This window comes from Anabrus simplex, chromosome 1 (assembly GCF_040414725.1).
Source record: "Anabrus simplex isolate iqAnaSimp1 chromosome 1, ASM4041472v1, whole genome shotgun sequence".
Taxonomy (NCBI): domain Eukaryota; kingdom Metazoa; phylum Arthropoda; class Insecta; order Orthoptera; family Tettigoniidae; genus Anabrus; species Anabrus simplex.
Window position 1 is genome coordinate 128,607,427 of NC_090265.1, and position 19,971 is coordinate 128,627,397.

The following is a 19,971-nucleotide window of genomic DNA, read 5'->3' on the forward strand; positions in this document are numbered from 1 at the left end:
TACAACTTTTCTAGAAGGGGTGTGACACACGAGTGGCCGGCTTCTCACCAAGGCAGACCCGGTTCGAATCCCGAGCAATGCACGTGGGATTTTACAAATGAAACATGACATTTTTGTATTTTAGATTCCATGTAAAACTGGAGGTTCTACTCATGGTATCAACAGTCATGTATAATTGCTAACTTACTTGCTTCCATTTCAAACAGGTCTACAATCAAGAACGTGTTTGAAATACCCTGAAAAATTCACCGGGCCACAATCAGGATCTGTTGGGTAATTTTAAAAGTTGAACTGTCGAAGAGAAACGCGTTTCGATAGGAAGATGTCTCGCAAGTCATATGTATAATTTGCTTTATGTCGCACCGACAGAGATAGGTCTTATGGCGACGATGGATAGAAAAGGTCTAGGAGTGGGAAGGAAGCGGATGTGGCCTTAATTCAGGTACAGCCCCAGCATGTGCCTGGTGTGAAAATGGGAAACCACGGAAAACATTCTTCAGGGCTGCCGACAGTGGGGTTCGAACTAACTATCTCCCGGATGCAAGCTCAAAGCTGCGCGTCCCTAACCGCACGGCCAACTCGCCCGGTGCAAGTTATATGTAAGAAATACTCCGATTAGAGATGTATGACTGTTTTAAATCCAGAATGATCGGAACAGTACTTCTGCAGCTGTTGAGGAATACTATGTTCTGATTGTGAAGAAAAAATAGCTGATTTTTTTTTAAGTAAAAATACTTTGAGTGGAGTCCATCAACACTGCGGCTTTCTCTACGGTCAGCAATTTTACCTGTAAGAGAAGTGATTTAGTCGACATCACTTACCGCACAGTGTCACAATCCTACAAACGTACAAACGCTGTGTGCAAAGACTGAGACATAGGTCAAAGGACTTGTAGAGAACTAGCCGCCGGCGCCGCTGACTTCCGCTCTCCCACGTCTGAGCAGGCACAATTATAAAGTGTGACCTCTATAACAATAAATTGTTGCAGTCGTTATCACACTGGATATTATAGACATTATTTTAGAAATACGCGGACTTCAAAAATTAAGAGCAACTAACATTAAAACTTACGAAATTTTTCTCGAATATAAACAAGCTTACTGCCCTTGTAAATTACGAACGACGAATTTAATTTATTTCCTAGAGGCCCTTGGGCAGAGGCATTGAAAGGTAGTCTATAATCCATCGAGGTGGTACCTCGTAGACCGTAAAAAAGTATAGAAAAAAATATAAGAAAATATATGAGGACCCGACAGTGATCAAGCAGGACCATCGCATTGTTACCTATTCCTTTAAGGATATGGAAGGCAGTCATTCAGAATACAATCTCGCCAACCCTGTTTCCCAACAGTTCATTGAAATTAGGAGTTAAAAGATTTTTCCAGACTTCTTGCACTTATTACCACATGATAAGAGCTACTTAATTTTGTTAGAAATTACTTCGATGTGTTGCAAAGCAAAGCAAAGACATCTCCTTACAAACCATGATGGGCTTTGAAGGGGTGGAAGATAAGGGCTTGTTTCTAAATTTTTCGACCGATAGAGAATCGAATCAACGTCCTTCGGTATTAACTGAGCGCTCCTTCGTCGCCATGACTAGGCAGCCCACAGACTTCGATTTGTTGTACCACTCCAATGAGATGTTTTAAAGGAAGGGAAAGGAAAGAAAGAAGAGAGATACAGAGATTTTCAGTACATATCCACAGATTCTTCACTCACAAATTTCTTCGCGTGTTTTCAGACCCTAAACCACATCCTATGCTTCCAGAAATCGACAATGGAGATCAATCTTGGTAAACGGCATTCTGAAGATTTTTTGTGGAATTCTTAAGATTTGTGGAACAAGTGCAACATACCACAACTCTAACAACACACATTATCCGCATTTCCCGCTAAGTGGAACAAAAGGTTGCGGTAGTATAGAACTTGCGAAATCTCCTTTCTCAATGAAAACGTTAACATGAAGTCCAACTTTATTTACCGTATAAATTACGAAGAACAACTTCCATCCTAGGATTGCCAGGCAATGATAAAAATATCATAACTCTAAAATTAGAGTTAATAAGATGGTATCCGGGAGGCATTTTGATAAAATAATTCAATGTCCGGATATTTTCCGTTAACCTGCATCTTCCTGTTAGTTTTCCATCAGTTCGGATTTTCAGATCAAGCTCTCGCTATTCCTCAGTAAAAGGAATGAATTGCTGTACCGGCGGCATGACACTGCTAGAGCAGTATTTTCGCGTTTTGTTTTAAGTCTCTTCCAATTTACGATATTGGGTGACTTGCGTAACTCAATGTTACATGTTTACAAATAACGCCCTCAGGAGACATTCCGACTACATTTCAACACTTCCAATGCAATTCTATCCGCTCGGAGCTAGTCATCTTTACGTCGAAAAGTCTGCTTTAGGAAAAAGTTCGATTGCTACCAACATTCACCATCTTTTCATGCAATAAATGTGTTATTTTTAGAAGCCATTCCTTTTAAAATATTTCACGAACTATGTCCGACATCCGATACTGAGTGCTAAGTCGTCAGATGGAATCAGGTCCTCAAGAAACATCGACATAGATGTAGTACGCAAACTGACATGGTAGCCTCTTTTATATAAAAACATTAACGCTACTGAATATATAGCTAGCAAGGGGTATTGTTTTTTAATACAAACAAATACAGTTCAGATTCGTTATTGGTCAATTTTTTATGTAGCCTAGTCGAGTTAAATTGGACTTCCCAGTCAGTCAAGACCTGATGGATTTCTAAATTAATTTGGGAAGTGACTAACATCTAATAGTAAAACATCATTCGTTAGATAGTAAACGAAAAAAATGGCATTTCTAACAAGAAAGACAACAAAACGAGCCTGATACTGATATTCACAGTTTTTTCTCAATTTTGTCTAAGAAAAACATCTCCCAATTTTGTTTACAGCAACACTGCCTAACCTTAATTTGCAAAGAAATTAGTGCAGCATCTAGGCTACAGTATAATATTTACAAGGCACAGAAGGAAGAAGTTTGCATCCTCTTCCAGTGACCTCTAGCTGTAGACTGGGCTTTGCAGCAAGGCTAATTACAAGCACTTCAATCTCAGTGATAAGACAGTTTGTAGAACAGCACTACTACTGTAAAAAGTGGACTACAAATCCATTGTTCTACGAGGGAAGAGATGCCGGAATTCAAACTTTAAATTCTAATCGTTATTTCATGTAAGAAATGGATGTCTCTTTATCTATGTTACTGTGGTGTCTGTACTGATTGTGCGTTTGTTATTAATTGTGGCTGGGAATGAGTTATGTGAAGTACTATCCTCAAGTACGCACTTAGAATTGAAACAGGAAATCACTGAAAACCACCTTCAAGTGCAGGATTTTAACCGAAATTTAATCTTGTTATTTTAACGTCCTGCTAACTATGTTTATGGTGTTCGGAGACGCCGAATTGCCCGAAATTTTGTTACGCAAGAGATCGGCGTATTTGAGCACTTTTCAAATAGCCAGAATTTCTTTTTGGGAGGGGCTTAAGGAAATACACATCTGCATGTAACCTTGGCAATGTTTGTTTTGGTTTCTCATCCCGAAAGTTGGTTGGATCCTCTAGAGAGTGCGTTCGTGGCTCATGTTTGACAGAATTTGGATATCACTGACTTCTCTTTCTGTCATATAATGCTCAAGTTACAGGATTATCCCTGCTAGGACTGTACAGTGTTTGACCTCATATCCTCAAATATAAGGGGCCAACCACTAATTTACAAGACCAGTCCCCTGTGGGTGGGGGCGGTAGAATAACACCCACGGTATCCTTTGCCAGCCATAAAAGGTGACTTAAATGGGTCCCAACGGTTCTTAACTTGGGAATGTGGGTTGGCAACCATGGGTCCTGGCATTTTGTACACTTACTTGTACCAGGCTCCTCACTTTCATCTATCTTATCCAACTTCCCTTGGTCAACTCTTGTTCTTCTCCGATCCCGATGGTATGTGTGGAGGCCTAGGGAGTCTTTCATGTTCATGCCCTTGGTGGCCGTGTCTTTCTTTGACCAATGCCTTCATTTTTCAAAGTGTTGGACCCCTTCCATATTTTCCCCCTGATTAGTGTTAATAGAGGATGCTATCTTCGACAGTCTTGGGCATTTTGGTCATGTTTATTTTGCTCTCAATAATACTGACTGTTAAATACAGTGATTGATAACAAGATGAATTTGAGAGAAGAATTTGTGAGTGCTTCAAATGAGGGAAACATAAAAGGAAGGCAAATTCAGAATGGAATGTGTGCAGACAGTTCAGGGGCTAGAGAATTTTTTATTGAGACTGTAGAAAAAATACTAGAGTGAAAGGAACCACCAAGGACTGACCAACTGTTGTAGATCTAGTGTGCTACTGTACCCAGAGCATCGGATGCAAACAAGCAGTATTGGTACAGCCGCCATGCTTCATTATGGGCTTTAGCTGGAGTTTAAGACTGGATACTCTTCCTGATGCTATGTCATTTTAAATGAAATTCCACCCAAGGATCCACGCAGATTTGAACCTGGTTGCCTAGATGAAACATCAGAAACTAAGTCCTAATCACATCCACCTCTTCAATCTCTGTCTCAGAGAGCTTGAGACTCAACACAAACACAGTCTAGCCATGTGTGTATAGTGCTAATGACTTTTGCAAAAACATTTGCTACCTTACACTGCAATGCACTCCACAATATTACACTACAATTTGCAAACAAAAATATACCATATAACACAAGCATTTATGGTCTAAATAAATATAACATGATCATCATTAATGAAAGTGGAGAATATATTTTCTTCACATTATGTGCACCCAGTACTAACTACTTTCAAATGAAACTAATCTGTACAATTTCAGACTTGAGAGGGTATCTAATTCAGCGGCAACCAACTCTCTTTCTCACTATCGCGTCTCAAGCTTTGTGGGATAAAGGGCTATTTCCTTCCAAGCCCAACAGTATTAGGCTTACAAGGTCTAGAGGAGTCTTTGTTTCACTGAACAAGTTGGCCATGTGGTTAGGGCACGTAGCTGTGAGCTTGCATTCAGGAGATTGTGGGTTCGAACCCTGATGTTGGCAACCCTGAAGATGGTCTTCCGTGTTTTCCCCATTCTCACACTGATCAAATGCTGGGGTTGTACCTTAATTAAGACTAGGGCCACGACCTTCCCACTCCTAGCCCTTTCCTATTGCATCCTCTTCATAAGACCTATCTATGTCAGTGGGACATAAAGCCAACTGAAAAAAAAGTCTTTGTTTTTCAACCTCTCACAGTCCTCCGCTTCATGTAATACTCTCATACTCCATAGAGCTGTTTCCCCAGCTGTTATTTATGAGGAACTGATAATATTTTGCTCCTAATAGCAACGATCACCACCTTCACTACCATATTTAATACATAATGCAATTAATAGCCTTAACTAACAGGGTGGCTGCAAAGTAAGGTGCAAATGTTTGATAAGGAATTCTTAAAACAAAACAAAAAATGTTATTACAACTAAGAATTATATTATATTGAATAATCTGAAAAACATCCCATTTATCAATTTTCTACAGTCATCAACTTGGGATCCATTCAAGTTGATGCATGCTCGTCTTAATTTGATGTTTTCACGTGCCTTTCTACAGAACTCACTGGGAATTAAACTGTACTCCCCAATAATACCCTGGTGCAGATGAGCTTCATTTTGGACAGCATGCTTGTATACTTTATCCCTTAAATATCCCCAAAGAGAAAAATCTGGTGGTGTTTGATCAACAGTTCTTGCGGGTCATTCAATAGGACCCAATGTCCAATCCACATGTTTGGAAACCACTCATCAAACCATTTTCGTACCGTAGTGCACTGGCTTGCTGCCACCAGAAGTATTTGAAGTCGTCCTATGCCGATAAAGGCGCACCAATGTCATTTCACAGAAGTTCCAGGTATGTTTCGCCTGCCCCGTGGTGTAGGGGTAGCATGCCTGCCTCTTACCAGGGGTTCCCAGGTTCGATTCCCAGCCAGGTCGGGGATTTTTATCTGTATCCGAGGGCTGGTTCGAGTTTCACTCAGCCTACGTGATTACAATTGAGGAGCTATCTTGACAGTGAGATGGCGGCCCCAGCCTTGGAAGCCAAGAATAACGGCCAAGAGGATTCTTCGTCCTGACCACACGGCACCTTATAATCTGCAGGCCTTCGGACTGAGCAGCGGTCGCTTGGTAGGCCGTGGCCCTTCGGGGCTGTTGTGCTATGGATTCGGTTTGGTTTGGTTCCAGGTATGTTTCTCCTATGATATTCTAATTGAAAAAGAAAGACCCATTTAAGCCCTGGTATGTCACTCACGCCCACACCATTACTCCTGCAGATAGGTAATTGTGCTGAACGGTAACATTTGGGTTTTTACTTTGCCAGTAAACACAGTTATGTCTGTTAGCAGACCCAAACACATGATATTTGGATTTGTCAGACCAAATGAAGTGTTGTTCCAAGTCAAGATTATCTTCCTGTTTCATCAACCAGTAAAAGATGTGGATGGAATTTCATAAAACCCAATATTTAAGTTAAGGACAATTAGAATCTTGGCAACTCAGTTTACAAATCATGTTAAAGGGAAGGAGTGTTGAGAGGAAGGCCTGAATACAAAGAAAACAAACAAATCGCTAATATCTCCCTTAATATCAAAATACAGTAAACTCTCGATTCAATGGAGTCTGGTTTTAAGAGACATAATTCGACAAATAAATACTGATAATGAAAGTAATAACAAAAGTAATTATAGAATGGAAATGAATCAGAATACAATTTCAAATGTTTTGAAACCTCTGACTTTTGCAAAACTTCAAAAGAGGCTGCTGATAATTGCAGTGAAAATGACTGAACAATGGCTAGATATCAACAAAGGTGACCCAAGCTATCATATTCTATGATTGATTGATTTATTTATTTATTTATTTATTTATTTATTTATTCATTTATTTATTTATTTATTTATTTATTCATTCATTCATTCATTCATTTATTATATGTTTATTTATTTATTTTGCCTTTGTAGGTGGTGAAGTCATTCACTCACCCAGTCATACAAATTAGTCAGCTGCATTCAGCGGGGAGTCTCGGCAAGCAGTCATAATTTAAGTAATGAGGTGGGATTTCTGACACTGACAGGCAAGGAATTCCAAAGTCTAGAACCCGTCACCACAGTACATAGAGGATTGGTGAACTGCAATAGAAAGGGAGGAAAGGGAGGTGACTGCTTATTTCGAACATTTTCAGCAATTTTGATCAGTAATTATCAGTATACAAGGGGACAGTGATTGACACTTGACATTCTCTCAAGCCAGATTCTCTGTACACTTAGCCATACCTGCTGCAGCATTTCGTATAGTTGACGCACATTTTGTGGAAGGGTAGGAGCAACCCTCACAGCATGTTCCAGCATATCCCAGACAAGTTCAATGGGGTTACAGTCCGGGCAAATGGGGGGCCGAGACAGAGTGGAGAATTCATTGTCATGTTGCTCCAAGCATACTGTAGTGACGTGAGCCTGGTGACAGTGTATTGTCCTGTTGGAATATGGCACTGTTGTCCAGAAAGACAAAGGTCTGTTCCCAGACCTCTCTGGAGGCCACACACAATCATCATTATTACTCAAAGTGTTCGGTATGACGACCGATGACCCTAGGGAATGCTCCCCAGATCATGACACTACCACCAGCCTATTGGATGTCCATGGCACATGCGGGGCAGGCCACCCCATGACGTTTACACCAGATCCCGACTCAGGTATCAGCACAGTGCAATGTTCCAGCATATCCCAGACATGTTCAATGGGGTTACAAATGAGACTTATCACTCCAGACAACCCTCTTCCATACGTCCAAGGTCCACTTAAGCCTTTTGGGGGCCTATACAAGGCATTGTTTGCAATGACATGGGTTCAATGAATGCACCGTTGTTGTTCTACGGCTCCAAAACCCGTGTTGACACAAGGTACATCACATGATCATTGTGGAAACCAGACATACGTACCCACTGTTGTACTAGTGGGTCAAAAGTTCCGTTGTGGAGAGTCATTACTGTGATATTAGTCCTGACACCAAATGTTCACCTCGTTGATCAATCACCGTGCCAGCCGCAGTTTGGTCTTCTACTTGATCCATCCACAATTCCTCCACTCTTGATATGCCCTCAGTACTGTGAAATGGGAACAGCCAACAAAAGCGGCTACTGTTGAGATACAGGCACCACACCTCAGTGTCCCAGCTATCTGCCCTTGGTCAAATATTCACAAATTGCCACATTTACCTATCACTGCCAGATGTTATTGTCTGACATGCCAAGGAGAGGTCAGTACATTATCTGTGAGCCACTCTAGATGTTTTCACCACGTGGTATTGCGTCACTGGTCATGAACTGTCATTCCAGGGTGTTACTAATAAAGTGATAGTTTAGTGTATAATGGTATGTATATAAAATGGTTTCTATTAAAGCATATTAATACCACTGAAAGTTTTTATTGTCAATAAAATTCCTAAAATTTATGATTTAATGGACAAACCTTAGCCCTGAAGAATCCACTAAATTGAGAGTAACTGTAATGTGTATTATTACAGACACAGTTGACATCCTCTATTTTCATACAAGAAATGATGAAATGATTTATCTTTGCACGAGATGAGACGTACTGCAAACGGGAGGGAGCCGTATGTATGTAAATTAAACACCAACGCATGTACGTACCTTCACCATTCGTGGTAAGAGAACCAGGGTGGTGGGCTGGGCATGAAGCTTCGCTAGGTGCACGGTCTGAAACAAATAATCAACATTTAAACCACACTATTCATAGAATTGAGTAACAAAGTTACTATACCATGACCTTAAATTTTTCTTTCTACTACATCTTAATAAAGTTTAATAATCCCGAATGAATCATACTACAAAGTTTTCTAAGAGAGTGAGACACCCTTCTCTTCACTAACATAAAATGTGTGGCTATCATAATTCACAAATGACCCTCTCATTTAAGGTCCAAAGTTCAAAGTACTAAACAACACATGTAAATATAAAGAATGAATCTAGATCGGTGATGTTCTAACAAAACTGTGGTAGAAAGAACAAGAATCATAAAAGAAAAATGTCGAGGATAAAATCCTAACTCAAAATATACACAAAGTACAAAGAATTTCACAAGAGCAGCATGGGATGTTGTTCTCTCTTGCAACAAACTGATGTGAGGAGGGATATCATAGCAGTGCTTTCACAATGAATGATTATGGGAATGATGGAACGCTAAACAACAACTTGACTAGCCTGTAAAACCACTTACTTATCAATAACGGCAATCTGGTTTCCAATATAACTTAAGACACACACAGTTAAAAGCAGCATTGAGCTATTCACACATAATGTCGTATCATTTCATGGAAATTGATTTATTATGTGTGTAGATTTAAACTGAAACATATTTTTATGTGATCATGAAAGGAAATGATCCAGAGTGCAATGTAATAGCCCCTCCATGGCTCCACTGCTGCATCCCAGGTCAAATCTCTGTGACTACATGTGAAATATGTGGGAGAGGAATGTTTCCTCTGGGATCTGCAGATTTCCTTGTAAATTTTGTTTCAGTAATCCTTCATAATGATCCCTAAACTGACTGTCACAGTTAGCTTTTATATTTAGTTTCTTTTGTACTTCTCTTTCTAGATAACCTCAGATTAACCACATCGTCTGCAAATTCAATTGACTTGAAGTAATATTTTCCACAGACTTTCAAAGTACAACAGTGAAAAATAGCAGAAGTACACGCTTTTTTAACTTCCACCATTATTTGATATATAAAAGCAAAAATTAACATGGGTCAGAGTGCACAACCTTGTTGAACTACTCTTACTGTTGAGGCGCTGGCCTCTTGCCCCAACTTGGCAGGTTCGATTCTGGCTCAGTCGGTGCTCAAATACGTCAGCCTTGAATCATAGATTTACTGGTATGTAAAAGAACTCCTGCGGAATTTAAATTCCGGCACCTCGGTATCTCCAAAACCCATTAAAAAATAGTTAGTGGGACATAAAACCAATAAAATGGTTAATCTTTTTAAGTAACAGACCATCCTGAGTAACCATCACCTACTCAGCCACAGTTCTAGTAGTGCTTGTACTGCATTTCTTTCTTCGCTCCAGTTTGCCATTAGAGCCAAGATTTTTAAGCACTAATAGATTAGGAGGTACATTTATTTGGCAAGTAGTAAGTGGCGTCAGTCCACACTTCACAGTTACGTAGATGAGTTGCATAAATTTTAGGGGTTCTGACAGGCCATATGAAAATCTCGCTGCTTACATTTGTGCAGGGTAGAAGATGCTTGCTACTTGAATATGCTTGTATTCTCACCTATCAGTACTTGAAAACCAAGGCTCTACACATCATTTTCTGCATTTTAGGTCTATAATCAATCCACTGCAGATAATATGCTGGTCAATACCCCACACAAAAATGTAATTCTGGCTTCAAAAGAACATATTTAAGACTTCCTTCTAAGGTCTTCACAAACCCAAAGAAACCAGTCCCTGAGAACATGTAAAGTCCACTCAAATTAAAACCCCTCGTCACCATTATTGCTCAGACATACTAAAGGACTGAAGAACGTGATTTTGCAGCCAATCAAACAAAAAAACTTTTAGTTTGTCTGCCAACTGTACCTTCTTCGCCCAGTTGATGTAGATACTGAGGAAGTCAACAATGATATTGACGGTCAGCAGTACGTTGTCAGAATGAATACCATTCCCCATGGGCAGCAAACATTCCTCTACAACATTAAAGATTTTGAGAGAGTTCATTTCTAATAGAGATTTGAATAAGTTTTGCCTGTTTTAGGCACCCTGATCCAACTCCACGAGGTCATGCTATTGCAACAATGGGCTACGGAGTCTAGTGCTAGAACAATATATGTCCATCGTATTCAAACCAGTGTTTCACCTGAATTGATAAGTATTCCCAAGGACAAGAGCAATTTGCGGATTGATGTTTTGACAGTTAAATCGCCATCTGGCTCCATGGCTGAATGATCAGCATCTTGACCTTCAGTCCTTGGAGGTCCAAGTTCGATTCCCTGCCGGACCATGGGATTTTGTTTGGCTCCAGAATTGAGTGTGCTGTCCCCAGCATTCCTGCAACTCGCATAACACCCTTCTCCACCAAAAACAAAGTTTACTACACAAGGCACACACCAGCCACACTCTTCAGACGGTCAGCATTACAAGGGTTGCACCAGACTATAAATAGCCCCTTGTGTAAACCAGTTCATTTTATTTCTATAAATTAAAACTTTTGAAAATATATGAGGGTACTTGGAATGAGGAGATAAAGGATAAGTCACGAATAAACTCTATGGATGAAGCTGTACGCATAAACCAGCTTCCGTGGTGGGGTCATACGAGGTGAATGGAAGAGGATAAGTTACCTAGGAGAATAATGAACGGTGTTATGGAGGGTAGAAACTTAGAGGGAGACCACAACGGTTAGACTCAGTTTCTAACGATTTAAAGAGAAGAAGTATAGAACCAAACAGGGCCAGAGAACTAGTTACAAACAGAGGATTGCAGTGGCAGTTAGTAAATTCACAGAGGCTTGCAGACTGAATACTGAAAGGCATAACAGTCTATAATGAAAATATATGTATGCGTGTATGAAAATATCTCAGAACCAGTTCTCAAGAATTGAGAACATAATCTAGGACTAGGAATGTAGCCTCCATGCTATTAATTAATTAAGATACAGCTCCTACATTTTCCCGGTGTGAAAATGACGCATCATTATCAGGGTTGCCGACATGGGGTTCAAACCCACCAACTCCTGAAAACAAGCTTACACTAACAACCTGTACTGCTTAATCAAGCTGCTCTTTACAGGAGAAATCACACAAATTAGCTATACTAAAGCCATACATACATACATACATACATACATACATACATACATACATACATACATACATACATACATACATACATACATTATCATAGACTGTTATGTCTTTCAGCGTTCAGTCTGCAAGCCTCTGTGAATTTACTAAACATCGCCACAATCCTCGATTTGCAACTAGTGTTGCGGCCTCATTTAATTCTATATCACTTATCTTTAAATCGTTAGAAACCGAGTCTAACCGTCGTCGTCTTGGTCTCCCTCTACTTCTCTTACCCTCCATAGCAGAGACCATTATTCTTCTAGGTAACCTATCCTCCTCCATTCACCTCACATGACCCCACCACCGAAGCCGGTTTATGCGTACAGGTTCATCCATAGAGTTCATTCCTAAATTAGCCTTTATCTCCTCATTCCAAGTACCCTCCTGCCATTGTTCCCACCTGTTTGTACCAGCAATCATTCTTGCTACTTTCATGTCTGTTAATTCTAACTTATGAATAAGATATCCTGAGTCCACCCAGCTTTCGCTCCCGTAAAGCAAAGTTGGTCTGAAAACAGACCGATGTAAAGATAGTTTCGTCTGGGAGCTGATTTCCTTCTTACAGAATACTACTGATCGCAACTGCGAGCTCACTGCATTAGCTTTACTACACCTTGATTCAATCTCACTTACTATATTACCATCCTGGGAGAACACACAACCTAAATACTTGAAATTATCGACCTGTTCTAGCTTTGTATCACCAATCTGACATTCAATTCTGTTGAATTTCTTCCTACTGACATCAATTTAGTCTTCAAAGCCATCCAATTTTTTTTAAATGTTATACTTATTCCCAAGAATGCAGATGCTGACAAGTGTGAAATGCACTAGTCTGTGGTGATAAGAATCAATAGTTACAAAAAATAAAGCAGCAAATTGAAAGGAGTGTGACAGTGCTGCAGTTTATCCCCTCTTCTTTTTCATGTTTATAAAGAACAGGTGGGAAAAGAATCAAAGAAGATTCTTATCACTACAGATTGATTTTCATACAGATTGTAGATAATCCTTCTTTCTCAGTATCTGATCCTGACCACCTTCAGAATCTCAAACAGACTGGTGCAATCAATGTTATCGAATGCCTCTTCTAAAATTATGAATACCATGAACGTCTGTTTTAAAAGGACGTAAATGAATATTGTTACCTGGGTAGTACAAGAACTTATGATGGTAGAATTAAGGACATAAAATATAGCCTAGTACAAGCAAGGAAGGCGCTTCTTAAGAATTTCTTTTTTTGCTAGTGGCTTTACGTCACACCAACACAGGTCTTATGGTGATGATGGGATAGGAAAGGGCCAGGAGTTGGAAGGAAGCGGCCGTGGTTTTAATTAGGTTACAGCCCCAGCATTTGCCTGGTGTAAAAATGGGAAACCACGGAAAACCATCTTCAGGGCTGCTGACAGTGGGATTCGAACTTACAATCTACTATGTAAGCTCACAGAAGAAAATAATTTCTCATTTCAAACATTGATATACAAATTAGAAAGATTTCATTGAAGACTTTTGCCTGGAGCATAACATTGTATGGAAGTGAAATATGGACAATAACTGGCTCAGAAATAAATAAAAGCTTTGAAAATGTGGTATTACAGATGAATGTTGAAGGTGAGGTGGGTAGATCGAATCACGAATGAAGAGATACTGAATCAAACTGGTGAGAGAAGAATGATTTAGTGAAATTTCATAAAATATAAATTTCGTGACTACCCATTTTGATGATTCTTTTATTAATATCGTAACTAAGTTGATGAGTATGCACAGTCTTGAGGGAAGTTTAGGCAGTAAGAATGGTAGGGATAGGGATAGACCAAGGGATGAATATGACAAAACAGACTACAGTAGATGTAGAATGCAGTCATTATGTAGAAATGAAAAGGTTATAACAGGGTATGGGAGGATGGGGAGCTGCATCAAACCAGCCCATGGACTGTTGACCCAAACATCAAGAAGATTTCAGCAAATATGTAATGGGAGTATGGTTGCACAATGGTAGACTCAAGAGGAAAAAATAACTGGGGATGATCCGACTTGATAAAATCTACACCTCTCTGTGTAAACTTGTTAGCAATGTGTTTAATAATGTATATTCCAGTGTTTATATTTCCACATTCTCACATTCACATCCACATCCACATTCTCAATGACGACAGACACTACCTGGAATAATTTTGCTACCATAAAATGGATATACTTTGATCACTTTTTATAGTTCGTAAGAAGAAACACTGTTTCTGAGATGTTACAATGCCGGAAAATACATAAATCTCTTTAAAGGTGTTGCGAGGGTTAGCAGGAATGCACATGTGTACAATTTAATGACCTAATAATTCTATTATAAGTTTCATTGTGATCTAAATGCTGATGCAAAGTAACCACATGAACTGGAAACTTTGTAACATTGCTTGAATGAATAATGTGACCAGATGGAATGGAATGGTATGGCAAGAAATGAATGGCATCACATTATGGATAATAATATAAGGTTTTTCATGAGAAATAACAAATTTTAAAGAAAGAGAAAATAATTTTTATGGAATTAAACACTGCAATTATAATCCAAATCTTAGAACAATCTAATCAACAAAATACAATTTACAACAGCAAACACTGTGTACAAAGCTGCACTAAATGGCTTTAATTTTACAATTTCCTTACAATTTCCTCTGTTCATGAATTTGAAAATTTCCCCCATTCATCCAATCTTTTTGTGGGTCTATTCCACCAATAACATCCTTCCATTCATAGAATAGTTCATCGCTTTGTTGGATTTTTTGACTAAGTTTGAAATAGCTTAAGGTCACAAGAATGACTACATGAAAACAGAATAACCAAAATAATGTGAATATCTATGAAAGTTGTTCAAGGCATGCTTTGAAGTTACATCTACAGGACTATGCCAAAACTACATAACTTCACTTAGCTTTCTGTCTGGCATATGGGGTAAATCTTTCTTAAATTTTGTTGCAAAGTAACCCCTGAAGATGTAAAGTACATCTTACGGTATCAAAAAGAAGAAAACTGCTTCAGCACAATTACCAACAGAACAGTTGCTAAATCACAAGTCCATATTCAACATATTTTATTACTGATATCAAAGGGGCATGGCATCAAGGTCATAAGCCCCCATTTCAGCATATATACCTTAAAGCATCAAATATTATGTAATAAGTCACCAACACTGACATTCAAGTGGGAATGTAATTATGGATGGAAATCAAGAACAACAAATGTGTTTTACAGGGGTGAAGTTACAGAGTTACTGGTATGATAGAAATGTGCAATAAATTTCTATGCAGACAGAAGTGAAATCCATGTCTGGGCACACTCTGAGGTGCAAAATAAACTTGAGATGACACATAATCTAAACCAAAAATGTCCTCCTTAATCCCAATATATCTAGCAAAATATGCTAACTACTTTAGAATTCATGCTTAACAGAAAATACAGTATATCACATTCGTTCATGTAACCAAGCTGGATTCAATCAAATCATCACCAGGTTGAGTGACTCAGACGGTTGAGGCGCTGGCCTTCTGACCCCTACTTGGCAGGTTGGATTCTGGGCTCAGTCCGGTGATATTTGAAGGTGCTCAAATACGTCGGCCTTGTGTCGGTAGATTTAATGGTACATGAAAGAACCCCTAGGGGACTAAATTCCGGCACCTCGGCGTCTCCGAAAACCGTTAAAAGTAGTTAGTGGGACGTAAAGCCAATAACATTATTATTCAATGAAATCATTAAATTTTATAAACAGGGTTCCCTTCAATAAAGAGGGCCGCGGGTTCGATTCCTGGCCGGATTTTGGATTTTAACTGTGTGTTATTAATTCCTATTATTCGGGGACTGGATGTTTGCGTTCGTCGCAATACACTTCTTTTCATCAACACACTACACTACAGTACCAACCACTCTGGTTCCGTGGCTAAATGGTTAACATGCTGGCCTTTGTCCTAGGGATTTCGGGTTCGATTCCCGGCCGGGTCGAAGATCAACCACCATAGAAACACGCAATAGTGTGAACACATCCCTCCAAATAGGCGGCGTCAGGAAGAGCATACGGACGTAAAACTGGGCCAAATTCACATTACCACCTACCCTCAATGAACTGGGGAAACGGCCTGGAAGAAGTATCAACAGTATGTTGAAAAAATCATATAACATCATATTGTGTGATATATTCGATAGTCGACTGATACGTAGTGGACGTAGCGGGATGTCACATAACGTGATCACTCGACATAAGTGACACAGGTGCTGTCGATTGTTTTAATAATAATAATAATAATAATAATAATAATAATAATAATAATAGTTTTTATATTCCACCAACATCCTCCGTGGCTCAGGCGGCAGCGCGCCGGCCTCTCACCCCTGGATACCGTGGTTCAAATCCCGGTCACTCCATGTGAGATTTGTGCTGGACAAAGCGGAGCCAGGACAGGTTTTTCCCGGGTACTCCGGTTTTCCCTGTCATCTTTCATTCCAGCAACACTCTCCATTAACATTTCATTTCATCTATCAGTCATTTATCATTGCCCCGGGGGAGTGCGACAGGCTTCGGCAGTCGGCACATTTCCTATCCTCGCCGCTAGATGGGGGCTTCATTCATTTCATTCCTGATCTGGTCAGACGACTGGAAACAGGCTGTGGATTTATATTCCGCCAACGACTTTTACGGACTTACGGAGACGTCGAGGTGCCAGAATTACATCCTGGAATCCTTTCACGTGCCAGTAAATCTGAGCCCGCCTGATGGCCACGATCGTTAAAGGCGTCGAGTCTATATATTCTGACACCGTGGTTAGTCGGTTCGAATCCCGCTGGTCGAAAAAAATGTCACCATCAGAATGCTGACCGGCAGGGTACGAGAGGTGGTGGTATGCAATTTGTACTCGCCAGATTGCGCACCAAAAGCCTGGATTCAATTCCAAACCTTTCCGCAGTGCTGTTATTGAGTGAGGCCATATGACGCTGTTGATGACGATTCATCCGTCAGATGGCGACGTTAAGCCTTGAACAGATCCCTTGGTGCTATTCGACAGTAGGCAGAATAACGGCATCAGGTTTCTTCCTCTCCCGTCAGTTATTTCATCGCATTAACTGTGGCGTCAGGAAGGGCATCCGGTCGAGAACGTCGGTGCAAAGATTCATCTAACTTCATACCCGACCCCATAGGTAGAGCCCTGCGGGGATGCGGATATCCGCAGATTTCCGCGAAGTTAGGGTCTTGGCGGATACAAACTGTATGGCAGTGCGGATAATTTTGCTAATAATTTCTAAATAATTAAGTTTATTAATTTTCACTCAGGTATACTTTTATTTTTGCTTGTGGTTAGGCGACCCTTGACAGTGGTATGGAAGAATGGTGATGTATAAAGAACCTTGAGTCCATAAAGCTGTAATTCTGAACGTAGCCTAACTGGTTCCTGCCCGAAATTAATGGAAGGAAAGAACAAAGGTCAATACGTCGGTAGTTGTCGCAAGAGAAAATCCCTCCTAAACCTGTGATTGTGGACGCTCTGGTGCCAGGTATCAGGCCTGTTGTATTACGTTAACAGATCTATCCGTTTCAATACCTATGTATGTTGGGTATTCAGCCCGAAGGTTCCACCAACAGCCGTCATAGATAGCCTAGGTGTCACTGAAGAGGCATACTAGGGAAATGAGTGCGGTAGTTTCCCGTTGCTTTCCTCTCAATATCTAGGGTGTAACTCATTGTACTTAAATATATACAATATCCGCGGATAATCATTCGCGGATGCGGGTGCGGATAATATTGTTTATATCCGCGCAGGGCTATACCCATAGGACAAGGGTTGGACACACACACACACATCCCATTAGCTACGTTTACGGAGACGTCGAGGTGCCAGACAAGCCTTTTCTGGCGAGACCTAGTGTTTACAGTGCCCTATGTCTTCCGGTATGGGCTAAAGCAATTTTGTTACTTTCATTGATCTGCCTCAGTCTTATCCTTGGCTTAGACAATATGAAAGTGACCGAGTTATGAGCGATGCTAGTAATGCCATTCGTTATGCAGCCAGTCCCTGCTATGAATGATGTGAAAATGTCGCTCATACGGTCGGTCGGTGGATGCATTTCCGTGGGCTTGGCGGACTGCTATGTAATACCAACTTCTGGTTCAGTAAGGAAGTCAACGGGAACTACTACACTCCACATTTCCCTAGCACGCCTCTTCAGTGATGCATAGGCCATCTATGACAGTTAATGATGGAGCTGTTGAGGATCCAACCAGCCTTCGGGCTGAGGCCTGAATATGCATACAAATCTACCGACACGAGGCTGGCGTATATGAGCACCTTCAAATGCCACCGGAATGAGCCGGGAACGAACCCGCCAACCTGGGTTCAATGCTTTACCGTCCGAGCCAAACATCTTGACAGGTGGTTATTTTAAAGCGAAGCGCAATTACATTATCCTTCTCTTTTTAACGTTAACCAATGGAGAATTTGAAAGAGTTCTAACCTTTCGAAGAATGAAGATACAGCGTTGGTAAAATAAAGGGTTATGAAGGGTGTGGAAATGAAAGACTCCCTACGCCACGTGAACAAGCTAAATACCGTCATGGTTGGAAGAGTTCAAGAGTTGACCAAGGAAAGTCGGATAGGAGAGACAGAAGCGAGGAGAAGCAGTACAATCTAGAGGAACCGTGGTCACCTCCCACGTACCGAAGTTGAGAGCCCCTGGGAGAATCTCTGACAGAGTGGTTGGTACATCGGTAAAAGGTGGACAATACATGAAAGTACACGTTCTCGGATGAAACTATAATTAGAACGACTTATATTATCACGGTGTGACTCACATTATGCAACTCTCAGATAAGACGGCGACCCTCAAGGTCGCAAAAACGATAACTCCCTATGAGAAGGGAAAAATATTGAACTACTGTACTCAGGAGTAACTTGGACATAATTTCATTTGCATGCAGTGTTCGAATTAGATATAAGTCGTTAGGTAAATGGGTATGAAGTTCTGTTGTCAAGTCACGGATGATAACCTATTAACCTCTTACAAGCACTTCAAAACCGACGATCCACCAACCGGCTTGCAGAAGGAAATAAGATTCAGAATAATTTACCCTTTTTCAATTTGATTTAGAATGTGAATTCATAAGGAGGAAATTATGCAGAAAATCCATTGCGAATTTTAAAAATTGGACACAAATGAATGCATGGTATGTAGAGTCTTACACAAATAATTAGTGTACTGTCCGTACGTCTGCTTTTGCCCAGGCAATCTTCAAGAAAATATATTACCTATAAAATAGTCTAGTCTATAAAAATTCATTCCATCCAAATGTCTCGACAGGAATGAAGCGCCGGATAAACATGACAGGGTAGATTAGAAAATAAAATAAATATTTGTATAAAAGTTCAAATTTGTCTTGTATTGAGCATAAAAGTATATGGATGATCGAAACTGAATCCAGATTTCAGCGAAGAACGAGGTCCTATAATTTCGTGTGGCTATTTCTAGCCGAGTCAGCCCTTGTAAGACAGACCCTCCGATGAGGGTGGGCGGCATCTGCCATGTGTAGGTAACTACGTGTTATTGTGGTGGAGGATAGTGTTATGTGTGGTGTGTGAGTTGCAGGAATGTTGGGGACAGCACAAACATCCAGCCCCCGGGCCATTGGAGTTAACCAATGAAGGTTAAAATCCCCGACCCGGCCGGGAATCGAACCAGGGACCCTCTGAACCGAAGGCCAGTACGCTGACCATTCAGCCAACGAGCCGGACAACGAGGTCCTAACGGAGGTATTTGCAACTACATGCCAATGTACTAACCAAATTTTTTATTTACATAAATAACTTCAGACTCGAGAAAGCAGCATAGATTTTTCTGTAAAAGACCGATAAAAAAGCAGCAGCAGATGCTAGTTAAATCAACATAACATTAGTTCAGTTAAAAAGTCAAAGCTGATACGTATCTATTTCATCTTCCTTATCATGTCAAATGAAATTCACGGGATATAAATTCTAGAACTTAGACATACC

General features: G+C 40.3%; 1 protein-coding gene across 1 annotated transcript in view; it reads right to left on the minus strand.

Annotated features, from left to right (window-relative positions):
* The window catches only part of Dad (Daughters against dpp), an 83,311-nt gene that overhangs the window by 5,607 nt on the left and 57,733 nt on the right, over positions 1-19,971 (minus strand). The window contains exon 3 of the mRNA XM_067156935.2: positions 8,731-8,796. Within this exon, the coding sequence (XP_067013036.1) occupies positions 8,731-8,796 (66 nt within the window). The remainder of the gene's footprint in view (positions 1-8,730; positions 8,797-19,971) is intronic.